The following is a 22,174-nucleotide window of genomic DNA, read 5'->3' on the forward strand; positions in this document are numbered from 1 at the left end:
CCACCCCGGGTCAGAGGCGGCGAGAGCGCAGGCGAGCGGCGGGCCCTCGGGACTATTAGGACCCCTTCTAAGACCCACGGGAGCCGCCCTCGGGGCTCCGCGCTGACCAATGGGCGTGTGCGACAGCGATCATTTGCATGAGGGCGCGTCGTGGCCAATGGGCGGCGAGCGCGGGCGCGTGCGCGCGGGCGGCGGCGGTGGTGGGCGGCCCGCGGGCTCTGTCAGAGGATGGCCGCGGCCGCGGCGGGAGGAGCCCCCGGCCCGGCCCCCGGCCCGGACCCCGCCGCCAGGGCCCCGCCGCCGGCGATGCGGAGGCGCGGGGACTTGCGGCGCCGCCAGGCCGCGCTCTTCTTCCTCAACAACATCTCCCTGGACGGGCGGCCGCCGAGCCTGGGCCCGGTCGGCGAGAATCTCCCGCCGCCGCTGCCGTCCGCCGAGGTCCGCGAGCCGCCAGCGCCGCCGCCGCCGCCTCCCGGGCCCGGGCCCGAGCCCGCGCCGCCCGGCCCTCCCGGCAGCGCGGTCAGGGCCTCGGCGCCCCAGGGCCTGCTCAGCCCCGCGCCCGCGCCTGCCGGCCTCGGCCTGGACGCGCAGCGCCCGAGGTGAGTGGGGTCGCGGTGAGCGGGGCGGGGCGGGCGGGTGCGCGGCGGTGCCCGGGCCGTGAGCCGGGTGGGCGGGCCCGTCTGCACAGGACGTGGGTCCCCGACCGGCGGCGACACAGGGTGTGGTGGTCGGTCAGCCCAGGACGTGGGGAGCGGGAAGTGACCCTGGCCCCCTGTGAGCCCAGATGCAGGGTTGGCAGGTCCTGGGCCCCGTGGCCTAAGATGTCAGGGCCGGGTCATCGGTGCGCTGTCAACTACCGGGACATGATGTTGGCGTTTCCTCGGGCCCTGTCAGTCCCCAGACATAGGCGGCATGGTCCCCATCAACCTGCCAGCCCCTAAATATGGGGTCATGGTGCTCTCAGCCTTGTCAGTGCCCTGAACATGAGTTTCGGGGTTCCAGACGCGGGCCTGTCAGCTCTTGGCACGCCCCCTCCCAGCCCACTAGTATGTCCCCTGGACAGAGACTCCCAGACGCCCCTCCTTGTCCCCTGCACCCGACCCTGTGGGCCAGGGGCTTCCCTGCATTGCGCCATGCAGCCTCAGTCTGCTGCACCAGGCCAGGCGCCACCCCCGCCACGCTGCCCCTGCCCCTGCCCCCACAGTCCTCCTGAGCTCTGTGGCCGGCCCTGTCGGGGCCCAGGGGGCAGTTACTCCTCCGCCCTGATTCCACCTCCAGGAATCCTCAGCCCATCTCAGAGCAGCCCCTACCCCTGAGCTCAGCCCCTCCAGTCTGTGCCCCTGACCACAGCCCCGGGAGCCAGACAGCCTCAGGTTCCAGAGACCCTGCCTCCTTGGCCCCTACCTCCGACCCTGAGGTGACCTCCACTCACAGCCCTCACCCTGAGGAGTGATGGGCTCCTGGGCTGGGCACCTGGACTGCCTGCTCATCACAGCCCTTCTGCTGCCGGGCAGGTGGCACCCTCAGGCTGGCCCTGAAGGTGTGCAGGAGGGGCTGAGTCCCCGCCGTCCCCTGGAGTTCAGAGGTGACCCTTCTTACCTGAGGTCATCATGGCTGCACTGGTGTGGTCACCTCCAGCCCCTGGCCCTTTTGGTTGGGAGGGCTGCGCCCAGAGTACTTTGCAAGAGCGGTTTTGCTCTTCTCTCTGGGTGTGAATGCTGGGCAGCCCGGGTGTGGTTTTAGGCGTCAGTTCAGCAAACAGTTGGGCACCTGTGTTGTGGGCCAGACCCTGTGAGCGGTCGGCAGCCTGCCATGGGCCCGGGCTGGCGGGAGGGGCACCAGTGCCGTTTCTGAAGAGGGCATGTGGAGGGCCCGAGCTTGGGAGACTGGGCAGGGTGGGAGGTCGTTTGAATCGGGTGTCCCTGGGCCTTCCTGCTGCACCCACCACAGTCCCGGTCCCTCCACCCCTGCCTCTCCCTCCTACTTGGTCTTCAAGTCCCGGTCAGATGTCCTTCCTGCCCCCAGGGCTGCCCCTGCCCCAGCAGAAGTTGTCCCTCCTCAGGCTCTGCTGCCAAGCTCAGGGCCTGCCCTTGTGTCTGGGGGTCACCTCCCTCCCTGACACATGGCAGGCCCCCAGGATCAGGGTTGTCCACTTCTCTCTGTGCTTCCCAGGCCTCAGCAGAGTTGCTGCTGAGTATGGGAGGGTGGCCAGCCTAGCAAAGATGGCTTCCAGCTACTGGCTTTAGACTGTTGTTTTCTAGGGGTGGAGAGAATTGTGAGGTTCTTTTCCCAAAATCTGTGTTGTGACTGAGGTGGTTTGACCCAGGCTCTAGGAGCAGACCTGGTGGGATCCTAGCTCCACCATTCAGTGGCTCTGTGGCCTTGAGCAGGTGGCACGGCTTCTCTGAGCCTCAGTTTGCTCCTCTGTGAAATGGACTTGTGTTAAGCACTACCTGCCTGAGAGGCTATTGTGAGGTTGGATGAGTGTCCAGGGCTCAGTACCAAGGGCTCAGCGAGGGTGGCCGTGGTGTGGCCAGGTGAGCAGAGACCCTGGTCACAGCCCGGCTGCACAGAGTGCTCCGGCTCAGTCCTCAGCGGGGCGGGGGGGGTGGGGGGGGCACGGTCGCACACTCGGGGCTCAGTCTGGAGCAGCTTTTTCTGCTCAGTCAATGAGTGAGTCATCAGGACCCTAGTTTTTAGTCCTAGGACTTCTCGCACGGTGTTTGTTTTCATTTCAGCAGGTAATACATATGCACATGCAAGCCAGGTCAGCACCGGCTCCCCGCCCCGTCACAGCATGGTGCTCCTCCCCTCTCCTCTCCTCCCCCCCTTTTTTCCCCCTCCCCTTCCCTCCTTTCCCACGGGAGTGGGGCAGCCCCCCCACTGGACAGCTTGCAGTATCCCAGGGTTTCCTCTGCCCTCTAAGAGACCACAGTCAGCAGGGTGAGGGCAGGGCCTTGCTCCCTCCAGGGGCCCCCGGGGAGGATTCTGAATCATTGTCACTGGCACCTGTCAGGTGCCCGATATAGAAGGGCCGTTACTTCAGGGGGGGAGGGGGGCGGGTCACTGTTCTCAGATGGTCTGATCGCACATACAGTAGCCCCTTCCCAGAACCCCTCACTCGGCCTTGGTGGTCTTCAGACCTCAGACAAGAGCCCTTCCTCAGCTGGGCTTTCTTCATTTAAAAGCACAGGAAGTTCATGGGCACTGCACACGCTAAGGAGCAGTGATTTCTCTCCTGGCCGCGAGCGCGCTGCTGTTTAGAGAAGGAGCCCTGGAGTCCAGCTCCCCACGGGCGGGCGGCAAGATCCCTGTGCGGGAGGGGGAAGCTGCACCGCCCCAGCTCTGTCCCTCGGTCTCCCCACCTGTAAATGGAGGGTAATAATACCGCCCACCTGAGACTATTATTTCCTCCCTTGAAACACAAGGAAGGGAAGGTAGAAGAAAGTTGCCGACCAAGGTCTGTGACACCAACTGGGAACCGATTTTCCGTGTGGTGACATGGATGGCGCCGTCCCTGCAGTAACCGGAGTCAGCGGGAGGAGCGAGCTGGGCCAGAGGCCAGGCGGGCTGGGGAGTGTGGGTGCTGCTCGCGCTCCAGGGCATCCGCCCGGCGCCTCACAGGAACCGCCGCGGGCCGGCTCTGCACATGAGGTCCCAGGTGTGCGGGAGCCACTGGGCACCTCCTGGGAAACTACCTGAAGAAATGAGCCTGAGAAAGTCCCGCGTGGCCACAGAGGCCCCGCTGCACTCCTTCCCTCAGCACCCCCTGCCCCCGCCCGCCATCCTGGCTGGATCCATCCTGCATGGTCCTGGTCTGTATTCTGAGCCGTGTGGCGTCTTCTTTACAGAAGGCGGGTTGCCTCCCAGCGCTGCTCCCTGGAGTTCCTGGAAGACACCGTGGGATGTCCCTCCATTCAAAGGTAAAGATCCCCCCTGCTGCCTGAGAGCCCGAAGGCCCTGGGGGCAGAGAGGATCCTGGAGGGATGAGTGACCTGTTTCTCACCTGCAGAACCAAGCACATACCCGGGTCCCCCAGACACAAGGGCCTGAAGAAGACTCACTTCATCAAGAACATGCGACAGTATGACACCAAGAATAGCAGGTACCGGCCATTGTGGGGCTGCCTACCGTGTCCTCCATCAAACCTTGGGGGCCGGGCTCCTGCCCTGGAGCCACAGCCCATACATGTCCCTTTCCAAGTATACTGGTTTCCCTCCAAATTAACTGAGCTCCAAGTCCATGGCCAGCCACTGCCTCTCCCTCCCCAGAACCCTGGGGACACCGACTTAGTGGAGGTACTGAATGAAGGGACATTGGAGCAGGTGACATGTTGGGACGCGTCCAGGATAGAGGGCTTGGTTTCATCCGAGAAGCATGGGGGGTCAGGAGGGCGGTGGACTAAAACCTAAACACGGCTGCCCTAAATCACTCCTGTGGCAGCAGGTGCACCTTCGGAGGCCTGGTGCCTGCAGATGCAGGACTCCTGTCGCCTGTCCCTCATGCACCACCCTGCCAGCCCTGAGGCATCTGAGCTCATCACCCTGACCCAAAGGGTCCCCACACCGTTCCCCCTCCCATGGGAGGTCACGCTGCAGGCACCCACCCTTTCCAGTAGTGGCCGTAGATTGGACAGACCTGGATCCCTCAGCATGAGGAGCTGGGCCTAGTCCTGAGGAGCAGGCCCTAAGCAGTCCTGAGAGCCAGGTGGGCCTCAGTGGGTACTGAGTGCCCAGTTATCCAGCCAGAAAAGGGGGGAGTCTCGCTGTTCTCCTGCTAGACTGGGGCTTGGCCGGGTAGAGCCATCCCAGAGGGGGAAAGGCTGTCCTTCCTGCTGTGTGCTCCACGCAGGGGCACCTCAAGGGTCACTTTGGCTCGGGACATTGAACGGATGCTTTTTGATACTATTAGTCCCCCACCTGTCCAGGTGGCTGAGGAGGGGCTGCCTGAACCAAACAGCCCTCTGGGCACACACTCTGTCCCGTGTTTCCTCCAAAGCCTGACCTCTCGAACTAGGGGCCTGACCTCCGGCCTCTACCCTGCCACGTGGGGCCAGGTGAGACCCTTCCTGTGCAGCGTGTTACGTGTGGGGGACCAGTGAGAGCTGGCATGGCCAAACCCACTGACCCTGGCCGCCGGGCCTCTTGGCCTGAGAGTTCCCTGGACACCTGGGGTGTTTCCTGGCACCAGAGTCTAGGCGGGAAGGAATTCTCCCCTCCTCAGGAAACACCTGCCCCCTGTTCTGACCCAGCTCTCCCCACAGGATCGTGCTGATCTGCGCCAAGCGGTCCCTGTGTGCAGCCTTCTCGGTCCTGCCCTATGGAGAAAGCCTGCGGGTCAGGTGAGTGGCCCCGGAGGCGCAGGCTGGGCAGGACCAGGCTCCTGGCAGCCTCACAGGTGGTCAGCAGATCAGCTCCGACTGAATCTTCTCAGAAGCTCTGCCCATCTCCTGGTTCTCCGGGAGGGATGTGTCCGCACCTTACTTCAGTTTGAGTTGCCTAAATGTCAGTGCTTGGGACATGCCTCCTCTGCGTGCATTCTTGTGACCAGTCCCGGCAGCTGTGTCCTGCGTGTAACCCAGGAAGAAGGAGATGGCCGTCAGGGTGGGAAGCCTCCTGCCCAGCGTGACTGCAGGGTGGGGGGCACACCCCTGAAGATCGGGCGTGGCCTGAGCTGCGGCACAGGATGCAGGGCCATATTGTTGCCAACGGTGTTTTAACAGGAAGTGGCTGGTTCTAGGGAAGGAGAGACTAGACAGTTCTTAGGACAGGTGTCCTTCACTGTGTACCCAGTGATGCTAGTGCCGCTGTTCTTCCAATGAGAACACGTGCCCGCGTGTCTGCGAGGTGAGGTTCTGATGCCCCCCCCGCTCAGGCAGAGGGACCCAGCCTCTCTCCGGTGCCCTGTGTTGCAGTGACCTGAGGGTGGACAGCCAGAAGCAGAGGCATCCGTCCGGTGGCGTGTCTGTTTCTTCCGAGATGGTCTTTGAGCTGGAAGGTGTGGAGCTCGGAGCAGATGGAAAGGCAAGAGCTGATGCCGTGCACACAGGCCGGCGGGCGCAGATCTCACGTTTATGGAGGAAAAGAGCACATGAAGTTGTGCTTTCCTTTGATCTTCTAAAATGCAATGGGCAGTGGGAGCAAGCCACAGCCCTGTAAGAACGGGCCTCGCCCTCAGCACTGGTGGTCGGAGGTCAAGGGCATCAGAGGCAGGGAGAAGGTTCCTGAGCTACAGATCCAGATAAGAGCTGGTGAGGGTGACATTCTGGAATGTTCTTGTTACTGAGAACACTAACTTCAGGCCTGAGCTGGGCCACAGAGGGGAGTGGGGGGTGGGGGCTTCCTGCAACAGCAAGGAGCAGGACTGACCTGGACGTGCTTCCCTCTCCAGGTCGTATCTTACGCCAAGTTCCTGTACCCTACCAACGCCCTGGTCGCACAAAAGACAGACAACCACGGCCCGCCGCCCCAGCCCCGGACCAGCATCCCCCGGGCTATGCCAGCATCAAGATACAAACCGGCTGCTGCCAAGTCAGCGCCGATCAGCACAGAGCTAGGTACCCTAACCAGGCGCACGGGGGCAGGACAGGCAGCCATACCAGCCAGGCCAGTGACCCTGAGGGGCAGCAGAGCAGTGAGTCACATTTGAGCCCACAGCCCTCAGTCTAGACCGAGGCGGGCTTGGGGTGTGGAGTTGGGGTACAGCCTTTCAGAATGGAAGGGACTCGGCAATGGAGCAGACCCAGCCAGGCCGTGGAGAGAAGTTTTGTCCACAGATGACTCTGGGGCAGAGGGCGGGGGGTCCATCCTCATCAGGACGTCCTTCCCTCCCACCCATGCCTGGACCCCTCCCAGACCCCAGGAGCATCGCTCCCTGTTCCTGGAGAACACCTGCAGCCCCAGCTGCTCCCAGGCGCTACACAGGTTCTGCTGAGGCTTGGGTTGATGGGAACTGGGCACCAGAGCTCGGGGCTCGTGGTGGGTCAGGGCTGCCTTCTGCCTGCAGGGAGCGATGCAGGGGATCCCCTGGAGTACAACCCCAACCTGCTGGATGACCCGCAATGGCCCTGTGGCAAGCACAAGCGAGTCCTCATCTTTGCATCTTACATGGTATGGCGAGCACCAAGCAGCACTGCCCCTCAGGTGCTGGGGGGGGGGGCTGTGAGCCAGCGGCCCCAGCACTGGGGATGCGCAGCAGGCCAGAGAGCAGTGCTGGCCCACCACCCTGGGGTTCAGCCCATGTGCTCCACAGCCTGGATTCCCCACTGTGCACTCGGCTCCCCTGCCCTCTGTCCAGGCGTATCATTCTCACAGACCTGGTGCCGCTCTGAAGGCTCCGCGCGTTCACATCTGCAGGCCTGGCCGCGGGAAATTGCCTCAGTGGCCCGGCCCCACCCTGCTGCCCTCTGTGTTGCAGACCACCGTGATCGAATATGTGAAGCCCTCCGACCTCAAGAAGGACATGAATGAGACATTCCGAGAGAAGTTTCCACACGTCAGACTAACACTGAGCAAAATTAGGAGGTAGGGAGGGCCAAGGACATCCCCAAACCTACTTCATTTTTTTTAAACGTTTTTATTGAATTTTTTAGAGAGGGAGAGAGAGAAACATCAATGAGAGAGAAACATCAATTGTTGCCTCCTGCACACCTCACACTGAATATCAAGCCTGCAACTCTGGCATGTGCCCTGACTGGACATCGAACCGGTGACCTCTTGGTTCCTGGGTGAACACTCAACCACTGAGCCACACCAACCAAGTGGCCCAAAACCTACTTCTAACGTGTGTCATCCTATGAGGTCCTGTAGGCCTATCTCCCCATTTCCCGTTGATTCCTGAGCCTGAAGATCCAGATGCCCCCTCCCACCCTCTGACCAGGCCAGTAACACATGCAAGCACATGTACATACACATGCACACGCATACACATGCACGCCTCTGCTGGTCAGGCTGCCTGTTTGCTTCTTGCAGCTGCCCCCACCCACTGAGCTCTCCTCACTGGTGCCCACGACACCCCATGAGGCGGGCACCACCATTGTCCCTATTCAGTAGAGGAGGAACTCGCAGGCCAAGGCAGCTTGCCTATAGCCTCACAGTGTGAAAGTGCTGGAGCTGCTGGCCGAGGCAGGTCTCCTGGTCACTGCCCCTTCTGGGGTCCTGCACTGCCAAATCCTACTAACACCCCACCCCAGCAGCTCCAGGGCTCCTAGGGTCCCCTTGCCACCACAGGAGAGCAGGGTCTTTGTCCTCTGTGGCAGCCCCTAGAGGATATTGAGGGACACCTGGTACAGTGGGGGCGGGGGGGGGGGGGGGGAGACACGGCGTAGGACTCAGCCAAGGGGCAAGTGGGGCCCAAGACCAGCACGCTGCTTACCCACCAAGCTGTGGGCCGATGCTGGGCTGTGCCTGCCTGGAAGGAACAGCTGTTCTAACAGCCCTGTGTCATGGAGCGGGTGGTGTTCCTCCACCCCAGAGCACCTGATTTCCCTCTAACCCTGCAGTTTAAAACGCGAGATGCGGAACCTATCTGAGGAGTGCAACCTCGAGCCTGTGACTGTGTCCATGGCCTACGTGTACTTCGAGAAGCTTGTCCTGCAAGGCAAGCTCAACAAGCAGAACCGCAAGCTGTGCGCAGGCGCCTGTGTGCTGCTTGCTGCCAAGATCAGCAGCGACCTCCGCAAGAACGAAGTAAAACAGCTCATAGACGTGAGTGCACTCAACCCTTCCCTGGCCCCACTGCCCCCTCCCAGCCCCGCCCCAGCCACCACTCCATCCCAAGCCAGTGCTGCCCCACCCAGGCCTCACCCCAGCCAGCACTTGTAGGCTGGGCACTACCCCTAGAGAGGGTGGTCATTGCCCACTAACCTGGAGTGGGGCCAGCCGCCACTCCCAAACCTGCTGACAGGAACCAGAGCAAGGGACCCCGGCTTAACGCTTCTCTCTTCTTCCATGCAGAAGTTAGAAGAAAGGTTCCGATTCAACAGACGGGATCTAATTGGGTTTGAGTTCACAGTGCTTGTGGCCTTGGAACTTGCTCTTTATCTTCCCGAGAACCAGGTGTTACCTCATTACAGACGCCTCACACAGCAGTTCTAATCTGCTGCCCAGACAGCCCATGCCACTCAGCACACCGTCTGTGGGCCCCAGGAGCTGTTCCCAGGCAGTGACGTGCACCCCTGGCCCCCATGGCCTCACCCTCCCAGCTGGGACACGTGGGCCCTGCCTCCGCACACTTTCTTCTTTGCGGGGGCCATGCTTTCATTCCAAAGCACAGCACATCACCATGATATTTCTGAGAATATTCTGGCATTCTCATATGGATAGAATGTGGGATTTGTCCTTTTCCTTTTTTCACGTGCCTGACTGGCCTGGCACCAGGACCCTTGATTTATGCCTTGGATCCTGACGTCATGGCATCTTTCTCCTTTGCACTGCCTTGCCTTCCACATACCATCGTAGCCACTGATGCATCGCAGTGGTGGCTGTTTCCAGATGCTGCTGAGCGCATTCAAGTCCCTGAAGTGAATGTAGAAGCATTCATCTTGACTTCCCAGTGTTTGGATGTGCAACACTCCCTGCCCAGCCCGCTGTTCCCCTCCCCACGTCCACAAGCAAAGAGCAGGCTCCTGGCTTTGATCAGTTTTATTCTTGGACCTCTGACCTCCCAAGCATCATGTCACTGTGAAGTCCTCGTACCCGAGTGTTAGCCAGCAGGCCTCTGCAAACACAAGTTGCCCCTTCACCTCACCCAGAAAACCCCACTGGCCTGCGACACTCTGGATCTTCAGATGATTGCATTGGAGTGTGGCTCTTGATCTTCTTAAGCAATATTATGACAGAACAGCCTATTGTCATTCGGGATTCTGTTTTGGAGGTTTCTCATAAGGGAACACAAACTAGTTAAATGTGTGACGCTGTGAGTTGAAACCACACTTGCTCAAGCTGGGAGGAGACGGAGACGGACTACTTCACAGCCCACAGCACGGCCTCCCCAACAGGTGGGCTCAATGCCCTCTTCTCCCAAGGCTGTCCGGGCCAACTGGCCAGTGCATTGTCACACTCAGACCCCAGCTGCCGGTGATCCTCACTCCTATAAAGGCCTGGGCTCTGCTTTTCCAGGTTTGTTGTCCGTTGCACGAATTCTGTGGTCCAGTTCTCCAGCTCACTGCCCCACCAAAAACACTTTGGTGAGTCAGCTGGCCTGAAAGATGGCCATGGACCATCAAGCTGCTTTCCTATTGTGCTAGACCTGTTGGAGGGGCCCTGGGGCAGCCCCCATCTTGTACTCTCTCCACATGGGCTGGTGTTTTTGCAGAACACCCAGTTCTGCTCATCACAGCACCCAACCACCAGCAACTCAGCCCAGACCCCAGAAGAGGTGCAGGCCAACTACTCATCCACTTGTTGCCTGCAAGCCTGTTCCTTCCACTCATTCAAAGACTGCAGTGCGCCTCCCTCTCCAAGATGGCTTCCTAAACCCAACCTGCATCCAAGGTAGATCGTAGGGTGTAAGGTGCTAGGCCCGGCAACTTCTGGAAAGCATCCTGTCCTGCCACCATATATCTCAAGGACACTTCTGTGTTAGAAGCACTGTAAGGGATTTCTAAAAATATACGTCCCGGTTTACAGCTTAGCCTCGAAGGACCTGTCTCTTTGGGAATTTCTATACAGACGTTAGACCAGCTGAAAAATATGGTCATTTAAGTTTGCACATTTATGTGGTAAGATTTAGTCATTTGCCAATCTCATCTGTAACCTCCCCAGCTGTGTGTCCTTTTTAGTAACGCTGGAGCTGCCACTGTGTGGTACTCAAGAATCCCTGCAGGAAAGCCAGTATTTAAGCCAAACCTCAGACTGAACCCCCATCCTCTAGAACAAGCCCCAACCTCTGAGGGTGTCCAGGGCCCAGTGCCACTCCCTCAGAACCCAGTAGCAGTTGTGGATTTTAAATGTGCGTTAAGCAACTATCTGACCTCAATGCCAAGTTGTGTCACAAGTGTTTGTATTTGTGCTTTAAAGTAAAGTTTGGTTTTGCAGCGTATAAGTCGCCTCCTTTCAGTGAGCTGACCCCTCCTCGCCCATTCACAGCAGGATGTCAGCTCTGACCGCCCCCCCCCCCCCGCCCCAGCCCAGCACAGAATGAACCAACATGGGGGATGTTTCCACTATTTATTTATGACAAATTAAACATCTGTGATGCTCCTCAGTCAGTTCAGTCAGAAGTTCCTAAACAAAAGGAAGAACAACATTAAAGCCCCATCTCCGGAAAAATCCCAGCCTGTCCCCAAACTCGACTTTGAGACAGCTTACTTTGAGACGATGCCATCGGCCTTGGCCAGTCGGAGAATGGAGTCATCTGACTCACCCTGAGAAAAAGCACATTGGGACTATGAACTATGTTCCCTGCTGCCCTGAGCTGGCAGGAGGTCCACCAGGGACCACCCAGCCCTAGCGGCGCCTCTCTCCCAGTCTCACCACTCAGACCTCACTGGACAGAAAAAGGCCTTGGAGATGGGAGTGTGATAACTGGGAAGTTCCAAGGTAAAAGGGTGGTCCTGTTTAGGGCCTTTGAGCATCCTTTCCACCCCTCACCCCACCACCCCCAGGGACAGGCAGGCAACCAGTGCAATCCAGCCCCATAGGCTCAAACCTGTTCTGCAACAAATAGACCTGAGAAATAGTATAAGACACCATTCTCCATTACCCCACAAAAGCCCACAGATGAGCCACGTCCAGGACACTCACCATCCTGCGGATAGCCCCGCAGATAGCATAGGTTTTAAACTGGCCGTTGAACCTGCCTGTCACCTTGTCAACCTGTTGATGGAGAATGAGGATCATCAGACGGGCACTCGAGCTCCTTTAGCTCTTAAACCTGGGGTCAGGGGATCATCAACCTCGGGGCCAGCCCAGACCTCGCTCTAGTCTGGGATGGACCTCGTTCAAGCCTTAGCGCCCCAGGCTCACCTCGGCCACGTTCATCTGGATGGACGCGTGGTCCTTGGCGCCGATGATGCGGTTGCTGGCGGAGCTGCGGGGAGAGCGCAGTGAATGGGAAGGGTGGGAAGTCACAAGTGTTTGTATTTGTGCCTTAAAGTAAAATTAAATGCTGTGGCGCTCACCATTTCCGCGGCACGTACAGGTCCACGAACTCGCCGGCGTCGTTCTGCATGTTGGGAGTGCGCCTACGAGACCCCGCGCGGCGCCGTGAGAACCAGCTGGGTCGGTGCGCCCGGACCCCGCGCCGTGGCCTCACCCCGCTCCCCGCTCCCCGCTCCCCGCGCCGTGGCCTCACCTCAAACCCCGCGCACCCGGACCCCAACCTCCGCGCCACGGCCTCACGCCGACCCCGCCCGGAATCCCGCGGAGCCGGCCCAGGGCCACGCGGCCTACCTGCTGCCACCACCACGAGCGCGTCGGCAGAAAGGGCGCGCTACGTCCCCCGGCAGCACTACGACGAGCGGGGCAGGGCGGGGCCTCGGCGAGTGCTTCCGGGTCCCGGCGCGCCCGCGAGTCTGCGCAGAGCCTGGTCGAGCCCCCCGCTGGCGCACTTCCGTTTCCGGCGGGAGCGGGCGGGGGCGGACGCTGGGGCCTCGGGCGGCGAGTGGGTGGCCGGGGCTGGGGGGCACTGAGGTGCCGGCGGGCCGAGGTGTCGCCACCCCTGGCGGCAGGAGACCCTGCGTCGGCGAGGGCGGCGCGCGGTGCTAACGGGCGGCCCGGGGGTGTCCATCGGCTGCCAGAACGCAGACCCGGACCTGGGAACGGACCCCGCGGAAACCGCCGAGTGAGAACACTCCTGAGGTGTCCTGGGTGACGAGACAGACCGTGAACGGGGACGTGGTAGCGCGGCTTGTGCCGGGGACCTCCGCGGGCGGGACGCAGTCCTGGGACCTAGAGGCCAACTCCTCGGAGAACGAGCCCGAGCGGCAGGCGCTGGGCCACGCCTGGTGGCGGAACCAGGTGAAACCCACAGCCCTTGCGCTGCACCACCCGCCCGCTCCCCGGACCGCCTCCCCCTCCCACCACCCCGCTCCGGTCCTCCAGAGTGCTGGTGCCAAGACCTATTAATAGAGAAAATAGAAAAATCCAAAGCTGCACAGCTCGAGCCCCTGTGACACGTGTGCAGGGCAGCCAGCTAAAACATGGGCTTGGGTGAAACAGGATCCCTTTAGAAGGGGTTTGAGACGCCCCCCCCCCACACACACACACACACACACACATCTAGGCTGAGCCAGGGGCCCCCACATCACCGCTCCACCGGCTCTCTGGTGGCCGTTTAGGGCTCTCTCACCCTGGGCTGCTTGCGCCGGTGGGTAATGTGTAAATGATCCTGGTCAGCCTGGCCTCGCAGTGCCGGGTTTGAGTGACTGCCAGCTTTCCGGCTCGGAGGGGATTTAGCATGTGGGGCTGTAAGTCCCCTCACACCTGGAAACGAGTGTTCGTGTGGGCAGTGTGTCTGCTGTTGCTTCCACTGGGCTCCCAACAGCTGGGCAACAGGAGTGAGGTCACTGAGCCCCGTGTCTTCTAAGCGGGTCTCATGTAGGCCCTGGGAGGTGGGTGCTATGTACCTGGGCATGTGCACAGACATAATGTGCGTACACATGATTTATGTGTGTGGTTGGGGATCTGCACATCTGGCCTGCCTGCCTGTGTCTGTGTGGGTGAGCCCAGCTGGGCCTAGTGATGGATTCTCTGTAGCTGGAAGGCAGGAGACAGGCAGCTTGAGTACCAGAGTGGCAGGGAGGTCTGCAGCAGGTCTCCCTTGAGTGTTCAGCAGAATAGAGAGCCCAGAAAGCCCTCACATACACGGTCGAATAATTTTTGACAAGGGTGTCCAACACACGGTGTGGGGAAAACTGGACATCCACATGCAGGAGGAAACTGACCCTTACCTCACACCATACATAAAGTGAACTCAAAATGGATCAAGGACCTAAATGTAAGACCTTAATCTCTTACAAGAAAACTAAGGCACAAGCTTCATGACACTGGACTTGGCAATGACTTATTAGGTAGGTCACCAAAGGCCCAAGCAGCAACAAGAAAAAAGACAGTTGGACTTGATGAAGTTTTTTTAATTTGTGCATCAAAACTATCAACAGAGTAAAAAGGCAACCCACAGAATGAGATAAAATTGGAAAATCACACATTTGATAAGGGATTAGTAAGCAGAATATATAGAGAAGTCCTAAAACTAAACAAAAAAAATAACAACTTGATTCAAAAATGGGCAAAGGGCTTGAATAGGCATTTCACAAGAGATAAATTGACGAATGAGTACACTTACAGATGCTCAATACCACTAATCATCAAGTCACAGCTATTTTATACCACCTCACACTTAGAATAGATACTATAGCCCTAGCTCAGTGGTCGGCAAACCGTGGCTCGCGAGCCACATGCGGATCTTTGGCCCCTTGAGTGTGGCTCTTCCACACAATACCACGTGCGGGCGCACACGTACAGTGCAATTGAAACTTCGTGGCCCATGCGCAGAAGTCGGTTTTCGGCCTGGGCGAGTCTATTTTGAAGAAGTGGCGTTAGAAGAAGTGGGTGTCAGTTGCTTGTGGCTTGCAAGCCGCGGTTTGCCGACCACTGCCCCAGTTTGACTCAGTAGATGGAGCATCAGCCTATGAACTGAAAGGTTCTCAGGTTTGATTCCGATCAAGGGCACATGCCCGGGTTGTGGGCTCAATTCCCAGTGGGGAACTTGCAGGAGGCAGCCGATCCGTGATTCTCATCATGGATGTTTCTACCTCTCTCTCCCTTCCTCTCTGAAATCAATAAAAATAGATTTTTTTAAAAAAAGAATGGATACTATAAATAATAGAAACTCTGGCTAGTGTGGCTCAGTGATCAGAGCATCGGCCCGGTACAGAGGGTCACAGGTTCGATTCCTGGTCAAAGGCATGTACCTCAGTTGCAGGTTCAATCCTGGCCCAGTCAGGGTGCATGCGGGAGGCACTCAATTGATGCGTCTCTCTCACATTGATGTTTCTCTCCCCTCCCTCTGTCCCTCCTTTCCTTCCACACTCTGAAAATCAGTGGAACATATATCCTCAAGTGTGATTAACAAAATAAAAATAAAAACTGGAAGTAGCCCAGCTGGCATGGCTCAGTGGTTGAATGTTGACCTATGAACCAGGAGGCCACAATTCAATTCCTGGTCAGGGCATATGCCTGGTTTGCAGGCTGATCAATGATTCTCATCATTGATGTTTCTATCTCCCTCTTCCTCCCTGAAATCAATAAAAATATATTTTTAAAAAAACACACAGGAAGTATTGGTGAGGATGTGGAAAAATCAGAACCCTGGTGCATTAGTTGGAATAAAATGGTGCACCTGGAAAACAACATGGAGGTTCCTTAAAAAAGACAGAATTACCATATGATCTGGCTATTCTGCGTCTGAGTGTGCACCTAAAATAATTGAAAGCAAGGACATGAACAGATATTTGCACACCCACGTTCACAGCAGCATTATTCACAGTAGCTAAAACATGGAAGCCAACCAAGTGCCCATCAACAGATGAATGGATAAACAAAATGTGATAAGTACATAAAATTGAATATTATTCAGCATAAAAAAGGAAGAGAATTGTGACACATGTATATGGATTGACCTTGACATGCTGAATGGAATAAGTCAGTCACAAAAAAGACAAATGCTGCTAATTCCAATGATATGAGGTGCTTAGAGTCATCAAAATCAGAGAGTAGAAAGGTGGATGCCAGTGTCTAGGGAGGGAGAGTGAGTGTTTAATGGGGAGAGTTTCAGTTTTACAGGATGAAAAAGTTTTGGTAGTGGTGGTAGTACATTATTGGTGTATTTAACACCATTGAACTGTGCACTTACACATGGTTAAAATGGTAAATTTTATTATATACCTGGGGCTCAGTGCACAAATTTGTGCACCTTGAAAGGAACTGTGGGCCGTAAGGCTGTGGTGGGCACAGCGGTGGGTCCTGGACCATCCTCCACGCCCCCGCCCGGCCCCTCCCGCAACGGCCCCAGTCCCCTGTCTGCCGGCAGCCCCGCACCCCCCACCCCTGCTCCCACATGCTGATAGCTCGGAACAATTGGGGCTGGCGCTGTCAGCGGGTGCGAGTGGCAGCTGCTGCCCCGATAGTAGCCCCTCAGGAGCAGGGGGAGGTGGAGAAGCCCTCAGGGGTGACTGGGGCCGGCAGTCACCACTCGCACCCTCTGATGGCGCTGAGCGATGGGCACTGGGTGCTGGCAGAGGGTGCGAGTGGGGCAGCACCAGCAGCAGGTGCGAGCTCCTGGCAGGACCGTGGCACGGGAGCAAGGAACTTTCAGTAACCACCAAAGGCTCACCCTGATGACAGCAACCAGCACCCCGCCTTGATCTGGCACCCCCGCTCACCTGCTTCACCATCCCACTGCGGCTGATGCCCACCATGTTCCACGCTCTGCCGCCTGCTGCCGACACCCACCATGTTCCACACGTGCCCCCTGGTGGTCAGCACGTGTCATAGTGACCAGTTGTTCGGTTGTTCCACTGTTCGGTCTATTTGCATATTAGGGTTTTATATAGAGAGATATTTTACCACACTTAAAAAAATTTAAAACTATAGGACACACACACAGGCATCATGATATTCTCTCCCTGTAGCAGGGTCCCAAGGCCAAGTTCTTTGAAGGGAAACTGCTCCCCACCCTTGGGCCATGAAGTCTAGAGGAGCCCCTCTTTGAGAAACCCTGTTGTCCAAAGTCCAGATCCCACAAACAGGAACAAGTGGTCCCTTGAAGGGAGCAGGGGAGGGTCTCGGCAGCAGGGCCTCCTGGCAACTGTAGGGGGCGGGTGGGCGACAGACTGCCAGATATTGGTAGCTAAGGGATAATGTCCCCACATCCCGCCCACACTATCCCCCATCCAAGAGCACACCTGGCCCTGCACACAGCCCTGCTTCCTGCCTATTTCCCTGTTAGCTGAAGGGGGCTGAGCCACCTCCCTCCGGCTCTAGGTCCCTAGCCCCTTGCTGGTGGGTTGGGAAGACCAGAGGCCAGGCGGTACAAAGGGCATGGTGGGCAGGAGGACCTGGCACTGGAAGACACTGTTGAGCTGAGCCCTTTTTGCAGACCCCAGGGCAGCCCCAGAGTCTCGGAGTAGCAGCTGTTCAGCAGGGTAGTCCCAGTCGTGGTCCCTGAATGCCCCTTCATCCACCCCAGAACATCTCTTCCTGCCCACCCTCCACCCCCAAAGTGCTCTGCATAACCTTGACTGCCAATATCACATTGGATTATAGGTGAAGTTCCCACGCTCCCTCTGCCTGTTGGCTGTGTGACCTTGGACAGATTATTTGACTGCCTCCTCCTTCCAGCTGTGAAGTTGGGTCAATGGTAATAGAACCATCCCACAGGGCTGGGCCATCTGCATTCAATGAGTTAACACAGGCAGGGCTCAGAATTGGTGTGGCACTCAGTAGGTCCTCAGTGTGGTAGCACTCACCACCACCTTCATACCATCACCATCATCACCACCACCACCATCGCTATCACCTTCACCATCATCACCACCAGCATCACCATCATCACACCATCACAGTCAGGATTGCTATTATGCTGTGGCCCCAGGTCACATGGGTATATTTGAATCCTGGGCTGTTGACTAAAGGAGCTGCACTAACTATCCCAATCTCATACAGGTCCCCATTCAAGCTGCCTAGGCAGGTGACAGTGGCCGGTAAGATCTGGTTGGAGTGTGTGGCCCCCGCACTTTCTCAGCACCATCTTTGGGCTCACCTCACAGACAGGTAGGAGATGCCTGTGCATACTTCTAGGGGAGGCTCCCTCCTCCTCCCAGATCAGCTGTCTCTGGGCCAGGCAGGGCCAGGCCAGCCTAAAGTGCATTGTGTGTGCAAGGGAACAGCTCCAAGTGAGGAGACTTCCTTCCAGGCCTGGGCAGGGCCCAGGGTGATGGGTGGGTCAGAGCCTAGGGACAGGCTTCCACCCACGCAGACCTCAACAGGAGCTGAGGAAGAGGAAGTGGCTCCTGGCCTGCTCTCCTCTTGACAGTCTCACCCAGAGGGCACTGTGGAGGGTGGGCGTGCACAGGCTTCAGCCAGCCACCCTCCAGCAGGTCCTGGACCATTGCCTCCCAGGGGTTATTTGGGATTATCCTCTGGTGTGAGGGATGCAGGCATCACTGGCTGCCAGAGCCCCAGGGAGCCGGGGAAAGAGCTGGGCCAGCATCTTGTTCTGCTCCATTTTACTACCTCGTTTATTGTACTTGGTTAGATTTTTTCATTGAGCTATGACCCACGCGTGATAAAGAGTACAAACCCCAGGTGTCCCACCCCCTGGATTTTCATATCTGTGTCCACCAGGCAGGCAGGGCCCACTACTGACTTCGCTGGCATTGGGTCAGGGTCTGGATGGGCCAGTCCCCTTTCCACTCAGCTCCCAGGAGATGCCCATGGACCCTTCCCAGGTTACAGGTGAAGGTGCTTGGGACTGGGCGCCCAGGGCCTGGCCTGTGCACGGAGTCCCCCTGGAAGGCCAGCCAACAGAGATCCCTGCCTGGGCCACCCCCAGCAGAGAGACACTGTGAGGTGGGAAACACCCAAGACACCCCATCTTCTGACTTCTCCATGGTGACTGGCCAGAGGCCTGAGCCTAGCGACAGGACAGGAGGCACTTCCAGCCCAGAAGCACACAGTATGTCCCTCCGGCTTGGCCCAGCACATACACCAAGGGCTGGCCTTGCTGGCCAGAGGCCAAGACATTCCAGCCAAACCCAGTGGAGCTGCAGGTCTAAGGGACAGGCTGCAGACACCAGCAGCAAGGCCCGCCTCCACCCAAGGCCAGGCCAGCCAGGCGCCCCTAGCTGACCCCACAGCCTGAGCCCATGTCCTGGCTCCAGGCTAACCTCCGACCCTGGGCAGAAAGGGCCCTGAGCCTCAGTTTCCCGATCAGGAGGTTGAAGCTGTTCTCCCCACCCCCACGGGTGCAGCTGAGGGTTGAGCAGGAAAGGGGCAGCTAGGGGCCTTGTCAGGGGAGGTGGCTCTGAAAGGCTGCATCCTGTCTGTCCCTGGGGACAGGTGTACACAGGGGAGAGACCCACACCCAGCCCTTTGAGGCTGCTCTGGTCTGCCAGTGCGTCTGCCGGCCTGTCTGGGAGGTGACCTGAGATACGTCTCAGGCCTGGTTCTTCCTGCCCTTGGAGGAATACGCAGCGTTGCCAGTCAGCAAGAAGCCCTGGCACCACGTGTTAGAGCCTGAGGAAGCAGGGCTCACCGGAATGGGTGTGCCCAGTGGCCACACGGCAGGATGCTGGGGCCACCGATACTCTGGGGAGGTCCTGACCACCGGCCTGGCACCTGGTTGAGGCCCCATCAAGAAGGACCATGGCCACCCCGTGAGGAGGTAGCTAAGGAGCCCACGTTACAGAGCAGAAACTGAGGCTGAGGAGAGGAAGTGGCTCCCCAAAGTCACAGTGCTAGGGTGCAGGGAGGGATTGAACCCAGCTCGGGCTCCGGGGCGGAGGGTGAGATGCAGGAGAGGATCCCGCCACCCAGGGCTGAGCTGTGAGGAGGGAGTGAGGGGGCTTCAGGCGCAGCAGGAGCAGTGGTTAGAGGTCCCATCTCCCCTCCCCTCCCTAGAGGGGAAGGTGGCCTACTCCTCAGGCCCCTGGGTAGTGACAGGGCCTGTTCTCTGGGCCCCATCCAAACAACAAGCCAGCCAGGTGTCAGTAGCTGCTGGAACACGCCCAGAGGCAAAGGTTTGTACCCAAATTCCTGCCCCAGGTGAGTGGGCCTGGCCGGGCTTGTCTGGCTGGCCCCACCCCGCCCAGCTCCTCTGGCTCCAGGCAGCTTCTCCCCGCCCCATCAGCTCTGCAAGTGTGGGGACTCTGAGGCCCTGCGTGTCAGAGGGCCCAGCCAGGCAGTCATGGCCCTCCACCTGCTGTGGTCTGCGGGTGGCCGTGGGCAGGAGGCTGTGTGGGGCCAGAGGCTGTCCTGTCCCCAGGGTGCTCACGGCCTAGGGAAGAGGACCACACACAGCTCATCTCGGGAGCGTCTAGGGCAGCGGGTCCACGTGGCGGTTTCCCCAGGACACATGGCAGTGCCCAGCGGTCACCTGGGGGAGGGGATGGTGCTGCTGGCCACTAAGGGGTGGAAGCCAGGAATGCTGCTCAGTACCCTACAGGGCCCAGGACAGCCAGCAGGGAGGCCTCAGCCCAGAATGCCCACGGTGCCTGGCCTGGGGCTTTGAAGGGCGATGACCCAGCTGAAGGCCTCTCTGAGGAGGAGACATTGTCATGCAGTGACCAGCCCTGAGAGGAAGACTGGGGGTGCCAGACACACTGGGGTGAGGGCAGGGGGCAGGTGGGGTCTGGTGCTGGCCCTCTCCCCCAGGGCCCAGCTCCCAGCAGCCTCTGCTGCTTTCCTCCCTGGGTGGGCAGGCGGTGGGGGGCTTGCACATTCCTGGCAGAGATGGGGCCGGAAGGCAGTCTGCGTCAGCTCCTGCAGTTCCTGGAACAGGGGCCTCAGGCCCGGCTGAGGACACTCGGGGTCAGCCTCTGCTTGAGGGCGTGTGGGTGCAGGCCCGGCCACCACAGAGCTTCCAGGACGGGAGCTGAGCACCTTGCAGATAAGGCCTGTGTGGTCATCAGCCGAGCTCCTGGCCAGCCGGGAGCAGTGTCACTCAGGGTCAGAGCCTCTCGGGTCCTCCGGCTCCCCGTCTGTGAGCATGACATTAGGGGTGCTCGTTAGCACTGGCCTAGCCCAGGCCCGAGGGAACTGGCTGTTTGGCACAGGGTGGCATGTGGCCAAAGAGCCAAAGTCAGATGGTGGAGGCGAGGCAGGAAAAGAGATCATTTGCTTGGGGCCCAGGGAGGCAACATCACAGGGCAAGCCCAAGCCCAGGGAGCTGGGAACTCTCAGCTTTAGACCCCAGAGCCCCCCAACTGGTGCCGGGGAGGGGCCTGGAGGAGCCTGTGGACGAAAGGGGCCACATGCAAACTCGACAAGCTCAGGGGAGGCCTGCATGGCGGTCTTGCAAACTCAGAGACCTAAAGTCACCACAAAGGATGATCTGAAATTAAACTTTAACTAAAAGCAGTCATGGCGGGCAGTCACCTCCTAGGCCAGTACCTTCACTGACAAGGTCAGCCTTTACCTTAACTGAGCCTGTTGTCTTTTTGCATCTATGATAACATACGCTTGAAATGTCTGGGTAACTCGTAACCTCCCTTTTTCTGGACCCCTTGGGGCACAACCTAATGTGGTGGGCGCCAGGACAGAGACCACAAATTCCTTCATTATCATGTTAATTGTTCCTGCACCCACCTAAGTATGTGTCCATCATTTCACTTTTTATCCAGTCCCAGGGGTTTCCCGCTTTGCTTTCTCCCACCTCCTTAATCTATCACCAATGAATTTCATGTAACCCACCTAAGTCCTTTCCTTTGATTGCAATGGATAAATGCAGATGTAACCCGCCATTCTCCGTAGCATTATCTCAATTCATTGAGGTTCTGCTTCCCGGCATATGTCGACAGTTTGGCTCAAGTAAACTCACTAAAATTCTTTACAGGTTTCAATGGTTTTTTATGATAACAAGCCTCTGAGCCCGCATGTTTATACTCCCCCAGGAGTGTCTCCAGAAGAGCCCAGGCCAATGTTTTGTAAATGTTGAAACTTGAGGCAAACAGAGGCCTGGAGCTGAGTCCCCGCCCCCGCCCCCCCTCTCAAGGGCGGGGGGGGGGGGGGATCCTGGAGGGAGGCCACCGGGCCCACCCCTCTCCTCCTGCCAGCCCAATTGAGCTGGAGGCTTCCAGAGGGGCAGGCAGGATGGGGGCTCCCAGGCCAGCCCGGCCCAGACGGACCTCTATGCCTCCCCCCCCCCCTAATTCCGGTGTCCTGGGCCCTCCTTTTATGAAATTGGGGTGACAGTAGATGGGAGTGGTTGGGATTGTACTTGAATCACTGGGGACCCCTTGGGAACCCCAGTCAGGCCTCCTGGGGGGTGGGTGGGTTCACTGTCAGGCCTCCAGGGAGGAGCCAGCAGGCTGGCCCACACAGCGACCGGGGCCCAGCAGGCGCTCCCCGAGGGCTCCGGGGCCCAGCAGGCGCCTCTGCAGACCACACAGGCCCTAGCAGACTGAGTCAGTTCCCTGTTTGGGGCTGGTTGTCTCGGGGTCACCGTGGCCCTA

The 22,174-nt window shown here is 58.6% G+C and overlaps 2 protein-coding genes across 5 annotated transcripts; one reads left to right on the forward strand and one right to left on the reverse strand.

Annotated features, from left to right (window-relative positions):
* Nucleotides 1-193: 193 nt before the first annotated feature.
* Nucleotides 194-11,051, forward strand: CABLES2 (Cdk5 and Abl enzyme substrate 2). 3 transcript variants are annotated; one of them, XM_079783833.1, is made up of 10 exons: nt 194-599; nt 3,852-3,923; nt 4,013-4,105; nt 5,264-5,341; nt 5,915-6,023; nt 6,391-6,556; nt 6,844-7,109; nt 7,417-7,523; nt 8,501-8,705; nt 8,955-11,051. In XM_079783833.1, the coding sequence occupies exons 1-10, from the start codon at nt 229-231 to the stop codon at nt 9,093-9,095; spliced, it is 1,608 nt and encodes a 535-aa protein (XP_079639959.1). In that variant the 5' UTR covers nt 194-228; the 3' UTR covers nt 9,096-11,051. The 3 variants fall into 3 exon arrangements, with proteins under 3 accessions (XP_079639959.1, XP_079639957.1, XP_079639958.1); XM_079783831.1 differs by having other exon boundaries at nt 7,006-7,109; XM_079783832.1 differs by lacking the exons at nt 194-599; nt 3,852-3,923; nt 4,013-4,105; nt 5,264-5,341; nt 5,915-6,023 and adding an exon at nt 6,054-6,250 and having other exon boundaries at nt 7,006-7,109.
* A 103-nt stretch (nt 11,052-11,154) lies between these two features.
* RPS21 (ribosomal protein S21) lies at nt 11,155-12,515 on the reverse strand (the record flags this gene model as incomplete). Of its 2 annotated transcripts, XM_079783834.1 has the most annotated exons (6): nt 12,393-12,511; nt 12,122-12,184; nt 11,967-12,030; nt 11,745-11,816; nt 11,310-11,365; nt 11,155-11,225 (listed from the first exon to the last, which is right to left on the reverse strand). In XM_079783834.1, the coding sequence occupies exons 2-6, from the start codon at nt 12,169-12,171 to the stop codon at nt 11,216-11,218; spliced, it is 252 nt and encodes an 83-aa protein (XP_079639960.1). In that variant the 5' UTR covers nt 12,172-12,184; nt 12,393-12,511. The 2 variants fall into 2 exon arrangements, with proteins under 2 accessions (XP_079639960.1, XP_079639961.1); XM_079783835.1 differs by lacking the exon at nt 11,155-11,225 and having other exon boundaries at nt 11,306-11,365; nt 12,393-12,515.
* Between the last annotated feature and the right edge of the window lie 9,659 nt (nt 12,516-22,174).

Source organism: Cnephaeus nilssonii, assembly GCF_951640355.1.
Source record: "Cnephaeus nilssonii genome assembly, chromosome: 11".
Lineage (NCBI taxonomy): Eukaryota > Metazoa > Chordata > Mammalia > Chiroptera > Vespertilionidae > Cnephaeus > Cnephaeus nilssonii.

Bases quoted from the DNA above. Each gene is read 5' to 3' on its own strand.
- CABLES2 (XM_079783833.1), top strand. From the start codon at position 229: ATGGCCGCGGCCGCGGCGGGAGGAGCCCCCGGCCCGGCCCCCGGCCCG. The intron at 6,024-6,390 runs GCAAGAGCTGAT...TTCCCTCTCCAG, and splicing joins AGCTCGGAGCAGATGGAAAG to GTCGTATCTTACGCCAAGTT. The intron at 6,557-6,843 runs GTACCCTAACCA...ACCCATGCCTGG, and splicing joins GCCGATCAGCACAGAGCTAG to ACCCCTCCCAGACCCCAGGA.